The sequence below is a fragment of the Gymnodraco acuticeps genome, unplaced genomic scaffold (assembly GCF_902827175.1).
Source record: "Gymnodraco acuticeps unplaced genomic scaffold, fGymAcu1.1, whole genome shotgun sequence".
Taxonomy (NCBI): Eukaryota; Metazoa; Chordata; class Actinopteri; order Perciformes; family Bathydraconidae; genus Gymnodraco; species Gymnodraco acuticeps.
This window is the reverse complement of record NW_022990665.1, coordinates 237,574-246,399: the sequence shown is the minus strand read 5'-3', so window position 1 is coordinate 246,399 and position 8,826 is coordinate 237,574. Positions and strand designations below refer to the sequence as shown.

The following is an 8,826-nucleotide window of genomic DNA, read 5'->3' as shown; positions in this document are numbered from 1 at the left end:
GCTTGCCAAATATGCAACTGCGTGTGTTAATAATTGCATGTTTTCACTGCTCATAGGATATGCGGGTTCGGGTCGGTTTGCGCAGCTAATTGGCTATATGTGCGGGTGGCGGGGCGGGTCCGGTATTGCACGTTGCGGGTGGCGGGGCGGGTTCGGGACTTGAAAATCAGACCCGTGCAGGACTCTGCTTCAGAGACATGTTTTGTATATATCTAAGACCTATAATATAGTGATGAAAAACAGTACAATAGGGGACCTTTAAGACATTTATCTCTACTTTTCTAGCCAGTAAAAGCTGATATTCATTAAAAGCTGCCCTGCATACACGTTCTCTTGTATTCAAGTAAATAGGGTGGGAGCACAGAACAGTTTTAAAGAAGTCAGTGTGAGGCTTTCTTGGCTCTCCTCTTCTTGTTCCTGCGCCTGACGGAGCTGCAGGAAGTCTCCGTCTCCGTGGTCCTGCTGAGGTCGTCCATCTTCTCCTGCTCCATCAGCGTGGTCACCTTCAGGGTGAGCTCCAGCTCCTCCAGGACTCCGCCCAGCTCCTCCTCCGGGACGCCCAGGTCGATCCCCCCCGCTCCCTGCTTGTGTTCAGGCACCTCCTCCCTCTGTAGCTCCGCCTCCTCTCCTCTCACTGCTGCTGGATCAGATTCTCTCTCTGCGTTCGGATCCTCTGCTCCCTTTGTAACGTCCTCAGGAAGGTTTTCCACGTCGGCTCCATCAGCTTGAGTCCTCTCCGCCTCCTCCGCGGTCTGGTGCTGCTGACAGGAGCAGTGTGAGGGATGTTCCCACTGCTGCTGAGGCTCCTCGGGATAATCTGTGGACACATTTCAATAAAAAAATCATTCAATGATTAGCTTTGTAGTGGTGTATGTGAAATAAATACCTTTTCAATCTAGGAACGTTCTCTCACAAATGATTAGTGCAGTGTAATCAATGTGTCCATGAGTCCAGACACTAGAACTTGTTATAGCAAAAATATATAATCACACTATAATAATAATACATTTATATAGCGCTTTTCCTGGTGCTCAAAGCGCTTTACAAGCAAGTAAAGAAGACAAATAACAACAAAAGTCAAAAGTGCTAAGCTAGGTGGAATAAGGGCGAGGTTTTAAGTATTCACTATGTTTTAAGTTCTTCTATTGTCAGCATTACATTGTAACTAAATCGTATGTTTGACCTGTTAGCTACTAATCTTGTGTCCTGTATGATTTTGGACGGATTTCCTTTCATTCTGTGTGGGACGAATAAAGGTATTCTGATTCAGGAAGTCATCTGGTTTCAGTTCATGCACACATGACATCCAGAGAGAGACTTTGAAGGAAGCTTAGTAAGGTATATCTACTACGTTTTTGGTTACAAAAGTACAAGAAGAGCAATCAATCAAAAAGTGTTATTAAGATTATCTGAATGTTTTCTCGTGACAAAATAAGGTAAAAGCACTAGTTTCTGTTCACAGCTGCATCACCACAAAAATACACATTCTCACTTCCTTCAAGTTATAGGAACCACCGGCTGGTTATCAGGTGATACAATATTCTTAAAGCAGGTTCTACGTCTCACATGATCCTCTGAGATATACTGTCAGAGCATTTTAAATCCGAACATGTTCCTATTTGGTTAAATGTTACTTCCTTCTACATTATAAGACAGCTTCAGTGAGCGTTCATGCATCTGTCTTCCTTGTAAACTCATTTCCATCACCTAGTTTCCATCTACATTACCATCCCTTCAGTCACATGCTTTTATCACATGGCAATACTAATGTTGAGGTATAATGTTTTTATCATTTTGATGCTATGACGCTTGTATTTTGTTTTTGTTTGCTTTGCACAGCCCTTTGAGGCATTTCTTGTGATTTGGGGCTATAATACATTTGGATTTGATTTGATGTACCTTCCCAGTCTTCCTGGTTCTTCTTCTCTGGTGTCATCTCCTCCACCAGCTGGCCCTCCTGCATCACCCGAGTGATCTCCGTCAGCTGCTGCAGGAGACTCTCCTCCTGGTCCGCCGTCACCCCCGCCACCCTGACACACACACATACTTTATTTGGTTCCACAATTGATATTACTTAGACATGGAATAAAATATATTGGGGCTACGCAGCACAGAACACCTGCCACACACACACCTGCCACACACACACCTGCCACACACACACACACACACACACACACACACACCACACACACACACACACACACACACACACACACACACACACACACACACACACACACACACACACACACACACACACACACACACACACACACTGAACATGTTCCACTCCTAACAATAAATAACTCATGTTAGTACATGGCTTAGTTGAATACTCGATTGTGATTGGTCAATTCAGAACACGTGACACGTTGTTAATACCGAACAGACAGACCGCTGTCAAGGACTTATTGACCGTTGTTAAGGACGCTCACATCTTCAGAAAGAAGTCCGGTCGATTTAACTGTAGCCTATAGCGTTGGGCCGAAAAGCAAACTGCATGCAGTTTGCTTTTCGAACTGGGACATGAAAAACAGCGCAGAAGTAACGGGGCAGAAACCCTCCTTTTTACGCAGCGGTCCAGACATAGACATCAAACGGCGACACATATTCAGTTGCCAGTTACTTTGTCATTAGGGCAGGGATATCTAGATACTTTCCAAGGTTTGACATCATGAATTGTGCTACTTTTAAAGCAAGGAGCGATGTTTTCAAATCTGTAATCAAAAAGCTCCTCAAAAACGCAAGCAGTTCCTACCGTTGGCTTTTCAAACTGACAAGAGACGCTCTAACTGTTTTTCAAATGTAACAGTTTGAAAAGTAAGCAAACTGTCTGATTGTCTTTAGTTTTCCGCTGTCGTGTGATAGCAACATGGAGGATTTTAACATTAATTTGAACATATTTGGAGAGCACAGTAATTTGGAGTAATGGTTAGTGGCTGATGAGTCCCCAGTGAAGAAAAGAAAAAGACAAGAGGGACAAGAAAACAGCGCAGAAGTAATGGGGCAGAAACCCTCCTTTTTACGCAGCGGTCCAGACATAGACATCAGACGGCGACACATATTCAGTGTGCAGTTCCTTTGGCATTAGGGCAGGGATATCTAGATACTTTCCAAGGTTTGACATCATGAATTGAGCTACTTTAAAAGCAAGCGGCGATGTTTTCAAATCTGTAATCAAAAAGCTCCTCAAAAACACTATCGAAGCAGTTCCTGCCGTTGCTACGTTAGTTCAAACAGTAACAACGGACTACTTTTCTTAGCGGATGCATGTCAATTTAAATCAATACATACAACTATTTTTAAATCAATAAAATCATTTTCTAAATCCACAAAAGCATTTCAATTAATATCGGGAGTCATATCGTTACTTTGTTGAGAATGTGGCCGTGTAATAAGCGGGATAATGAGCAACGACGCGGTCATTATGGGGAAAAGAACACCGACAGGCCGATCAGGAGCCCGACGCGAATTATCCTTTACTGTGTGAAATCAAGCAAATGTAATTGTTTCCCCAATTCTACCTCTAATTTGTATCTCACATTTTCCGTGGATATCCTTCTATAATAATGCTTCATTTTTTAATCAATGATTTTGTTCATTTTTGGAGGCTCAAGCGCTGATCAGTTTAAATCTTCTTACAGTTTTCCTGGAATACTTTAACAAAACAGCTCGAAGATGAATGAATAAAAAGAACACATATTAAGATGCTTACAAAGCCCTAAAAAGATTAACTACTTTCACACATCCTAATAAGAGCTTACCAGAGTAACTAATAATAAAAAGTAATATAATTTATTGAACATGTTAGAACAAAACAAACAATAGTTAATAAGCATATCATATAATAAGCAAAATAAAAAAACGTTCAATACAAAATCAAACCAAAATAAGAATAGTTCATTATGTAAAAGGATGAGAACAAATAACAGAAGGGAAATGATCTGTGTTCATACTTGTGAATGTCATGTCTGTCTGAATCTTTCCTGCTGATGATATCACTGCACGTTCAAATTCAATTCAATAAACAAATGAGCTCCATCAAACCGGTACTTCCTGTCGGGAGAAGAGGTGTAGGAGGCGGAGAGATTCAATTATGTTCAGAGTGAAACCCACCTGTCAGAGCTGTGGTTGGCGTAGGAGACGATGTTCTCCATCACCATCTCCGTCTCTCTCAGTTTGTCCTGCAGCTGCGACAACTCAAAGTCGGCTGCAGAGCGACAGAAGAGACGAAATACACAGAAATAAAATAGGTATCTGAACTCAGCAGAGAAACAAATCAAACACAGCACAAACGTTGAGGCTGTTCAAATCATTTTGGAGACTGTTCTTGTTTTTTTGCAGCCTACAATTAATCTCCATGGGAATCGATATGCCAGAAAATAACCCACATTCATTTATTTTCTCATTACGTTGATGCACTTTCTGAGGCTTAATGCAAATCTTTAATTAATTTAAATCTCTCAATAGGCGCTTTCACACCGGAGTACTTTTCCCGTTTAGTTCCTGGGATTTTGCGTTCACACCAAAAAGAGAATTTAGAGAACTTTTACCCCCATTTGTAGTCCCTGCTAGAGAGGTGGGACTTTCCTGGGGAGAAACAAGTACCAATTTCTATTGGCTGGGCGACTTGCAAACCACGGCCCGTAAAACTCTGAAAGGTTTTTTGAAGCCGCCATTGTATTTGCTGGCATTAGCATTATTAGCATTAGCATTAGCGCACCAACGGAGAGAGAATAACTTATGGCAACACAAAAAAAAAACATTGGAAGTGATGAGGAGGTGTCGGCGTTCTGGCGATTTACTCGGAAGGCTTCCGTAGAAGCTGCTGGGACTCCCAGCAGCTTCTACGGAAGCCAGTCCCCAACTCCGGGGACTTCCGGCCGCGGACTTCGGGCGGCAGTATACGCCGTGAAGTGGTTTGCGGCCTGCCAGTAAACCCAAAGCAGAAGAAGAAGAAGTGACGTCAGCGGCTTCATTTGCGTAATCCTCCCCCAGGAACTTATTCCGGTGTGAACGCGATCGGTTCTTAGTTCCATGGGGGAACTAAGTGCTGGGAACTAAGTAAAGTACTTGGTGTGAAAGCAGCTAATAAGTCAAATCAAATGTTTGTTAATGGGTTACATCAGGACTTTGCACAAAGCGGAAACTTTTCTGATGTTTTTTAGTCATGTGATCGAGTTGTTCTGGTAATCATGATAGCACTTTATCTTTAATCGATACAAAATGTAATGCTTCTGTCTTTCTGTTCGATCTGCGCACAGTTTATTCTGAGTTTAAGCACTCGTCGGATAATACAAACTATTCTGTTTATACATTTGCACCGCATTAAAGCGCTCTAAAGGAGTATGTCCTTCCCCCCCCGAAAAAAAAGTACACTACATTTATTTATCAGATGCTTTTGTCCAAAGATCAAGGCAAAAAAGTGCATTTAAACTTTTGGACTGCATTGTTGAGCTTATTGCCATCTCAAATTGAACGTGCCACGCTTTTTAAAACTGTGTTGGAAGGCAGCCTAATGCTAAAATAATGAGTATAATTGACACTGAATGATACTCACAGATCTTCCTCTTTATGTTCTCTGAGCGAACTGAAGGGAACCGGCTCTCTGCCGGCTTGTTGTTGTTGTTGCCCTTAGATGTGATCTGACAGCGAGACGAGAGACAAAAAGAAGGTTAAAACTCTCAAAACAAGCCTATTTTTTTGATAATTAACATAAAAACTAAACTTACACAATATGTAAACGATAACCTTTTTATTTCATTAAATGTCTGATCAATTAAATCACATGTGTCAAACTCAAGGCCCGGGGCCCAAATCAGGCCCTTGGTGGATTTAATTTCGGCCCGCAGGATCATTTCTAATTACTATTAGATCTGGCCCGCTGGTATATTGCACGCACACCTTCACTCCATCCTGAGGGTCTCCTCAGCTCAGAGCCTGAGCCCAAACATTGATGACCTTGCACCCAAGATGAGATGCCAAGTATCTGAACTAGCATCACAGAGCAGCACACTGAGTTTAATGGATGTTTCCTTCTGCACTTTGTTTCTTGAGACAACAGGGCATGTTTTGGTTTGTTCTTAAAATGACTCTGGAAAAGCTGCAGATAGAGCCATAAGAAATGAATGCAACTGATTATTTAATGTTTAATGTTGTTTTTATAGGCAATAATTTAAGCTTTGTTAGTTCTAGGTTTAATATGTGCAATAAGTTCATTTCAATAAGTTCTGCAATAAACATTGAACCAGTCCGGCCCTCCACTAGTACCCATTTTTTTTTATTTGGCCCACTGTGTATTTCAGTTTGACCCCTTTGAATTAAATAAACCAAAACAAGAAAAATAAGTTATCTATATAACACATCTGACCATTCAATGTCAGCTTTCAGTTTCTGATCAGTATCCATTTGAACTGTGAATGCGCTGTTATTCTAAAGAAATAATCTGACATTTTGGGAGATACAGGTATTCACTTGCTTACTGAGAGCAGTGTTTCCCCATACCTTGATTTGTTTTGTGGCAGACAATTTTTAGATTTTGGTGGTCTAATGGATAGTGAGGTGGGCTGATAGTCGGAAGGTTGCGAGTTCAAATCCCGCCTGGAACACCACTACTAGTGTGCCCTTGAGTAAGGCACTTAGCCCTCAGTTACTCCAGGGAGAAAGTCCCTGTAATTGGTCATTGTAAGTCGCTTTGGAATAAGGCGTCTGCTAAATACTAAATTATATTTTTGGGAGAATAAACCCCACAGATCCTCAACTCAAGAACGTTGTCTAGTAGCCATGAACTTGCATGTATTTTCTTATTTGTACCAATAGGTTAAGGGGCCTTTGGGGGGGGGGGAACACTGGAGCTAGTTAAGAAGATTGATACCACTCTCAAAACTGAACTTTAACCATAAAGCCACAACGATCTTACACTCACCTTTAAAGCTCACCAAAAACATGTTCACTACATTAACACACGTTAGATGTGTTACTGTGAGCTGGCATAGTCTTGTCTTTGTAGAAATGTAACAACTTTAGTTTTACATGTACAGGATTACATTTACAACGTTTAATAAGAAGTAGTTTTTACACCAACTCTGTGTCTTGAGTTTATTAAATCAGGCATGGTTGATTCTGCAGTGTTTCACCTTAAACAGGATGTAGAGGATGTAGAGTAAGATCCCGAAGCCGTACACGGGGATGATCTGTCCGGCCAGGTTGGACTTCCCCCCCGTCCCGGCCCCGGTTCCTGCTCCTTTGGCCCGGGCGTTGGCCTCGGTGTTCTGAGCTCTGGAGAAGCTGGAGGCCGACTTCTGACCCCGACCCTCAGGGGCCGCCTGACGGTTTACCTTAGGAGGAAAGTTACCCCCACCTGCAGGGTGAGGAGGTAGAGGTTATAAAACATATGGAATAATATCAACATCTAACTTTGATACATATCATGACTGTTTTGGGGTAATCTGTGAAGGGACAAGAGATGTTTTGAGAGTTTAAAGTCGTCGTGAGTCGTGCCTGTAAACAAGATCTTAATGGACTGAACTAAGAACATCCATAACATTCACCTGTTTGCAACTTAAAAATGATGTATCATTTGTATATAGACTCTTATGGCACTACTTCTATTCTATGTTATTGTATTTACTTGCACTATTGTATGTGTTAAACTTGTATAGTGTTGCACTGTTGGAGGAGCCTGGGACCTAAGATTGTCATCGACATAAGCCATGTATGAATTACAATAACATTTATTTTTGCTTGTTATTGAAATACCACATTTATCTTATTTTAATAATCTTGTTTTAATTGAGTATAATGAAACTCCCCGCTGGGTATTGATAAAGTTGTTCTTATCTAATGATCAGATCATCAGGAGCGGGATTACTCCCCAGAGTCAGAACTACATTAGCTGAGGCAGCTTTTAGCTTTTATAAACCACAAGCCTGGAACAAAATGTGGTTATCGTGAGATCCTTTAACCGTGCCTTATCGTTGCACTTTCAGCTGCAACCATTATTTTATCGCTTTTATGAATTGTTTGTTTGTTTCGTTTTTAATGATGTGTTAAATGCCTGTGAAGCACTTTGAATTGCCTCTGTGTCTTGAAATGTGCTATACAAATAAACTAACCTTGAACCTTGAACCTTAATGTGTCTATACATTTAATTCAGGTGTCTTTGGCGCCCCCTTCAGGGAGGAAAGTGTAACTGCAAGAGCGATGATACACCGGTGATGTTCAGCACACACAGTGGCCTAATTCACGAAATAAAAACTCTTTAAATCACATACTTAAAACCATAACATCATAAACATTAAATCCCCCGTGTCAATATCCACCACACATCGAGTTAAAGACATAAATAACCCGTTAAAGTTGACGCACCGTCCGGTCGATCCGCACCATCCTTCCTCCCGCGAGACAGCAGAATTTTGGGCATCAGCAGCGCGACGCACAGCACGAGACACGTCGCGAGGGTCACCTTCTGGAACATGGACATTGCCATGACGACAGGTGAGTTACCGGGGACCGTCCTGAGGGGAAGAACCGGTTAAATCTGACGGGTTTACGGTGAGGCAAAGGAGAAGACGTTACGTCGTTTCTCATCCATCGGTTGCACTTCCTTATTGATTCGAGAACCGGAAGTGCGAAGATGCTGTACCAGATGTAATTCACCGCTGGGTGGCGCCAAAATACCGCCTTTTTAAAGCTATGGTAACCATCAACACAATTACTGCTTCATATTCAATTTGAAATGAACACTTGCTTGCTGAAAAATGCTATTAAAATACCAAAGTCTATTATTTATCACCTGCACGTGCACATGTGAGAACACCTGTA

At 41.7% G+C, this 8,826-nt stretch overlaps 1 protein-coding gene across 2 annotated transcripts; it reads right to left on the bottom strand.

Annotated features, from left to right (window-relative positions):
* Window positions 1-255: 255 nt before the first annotated feature.
* ric3b (RIC3 acetylcholine receptor chaperone b) lies at window positions 256-8,619 on the bottom strand. Of its 2 annotated transcripts, none has more exons than XM_034229591.1 (6): window positions 8,371-8,619; window positions 7,140-7,363; window positions 5,564-5,648; window positions 4,120-4,213; window positions 1,900-2,030; window positions 256-817 (listed from the first exon to the last, which is right to left on the bottom strand). In XM_034229591.1, exons 1-6 carry the CDS (start codon window positions 8,489-8,491, stop codon window positions 381-383), a joined length of 1,092 nt encoding a protein of 363 aa, XP_034085482.1. In that variant the 5' UTR covers window positions 8,492-8,619; the 3' UTR covers window positions 256-380. The 2 variants fall into 2 exon arrangements, with proteins under 2 accessions (XP_034085482.1, XP_034085483.1); XM_034229592.1 differs by having other exon boundaries at window positions 1,900-2,021.
* Window positions 8,620-8,826: the final 207 nt, after the last annotated feature.

Excerpts from the sequence above, each read along its gene's own strand:
- ric3b (XM_034229591.1), bottom strand. The coding sequence starts at position 8,491 with ATGGCAATGTCCATGTTCCAGAAGGTGACCCTCGCGACGTGTCTCGTG. Across the intron at positions 7,364-8,370 it reads TGGTGCGGATCGACCGGACG|GTGGGGGTAACTTTCCTCCT; the intron begins GTGCGTCAACTT and ends CTCACCCTGCAG. Across the intron at positions 818-1,899 it reads GAACCAGGAAGACTGGGAAG|ATTATCCCGAGGAGCCTCAG; the intron begins GTACATCAAATC and ends ATGTGTCCACAG.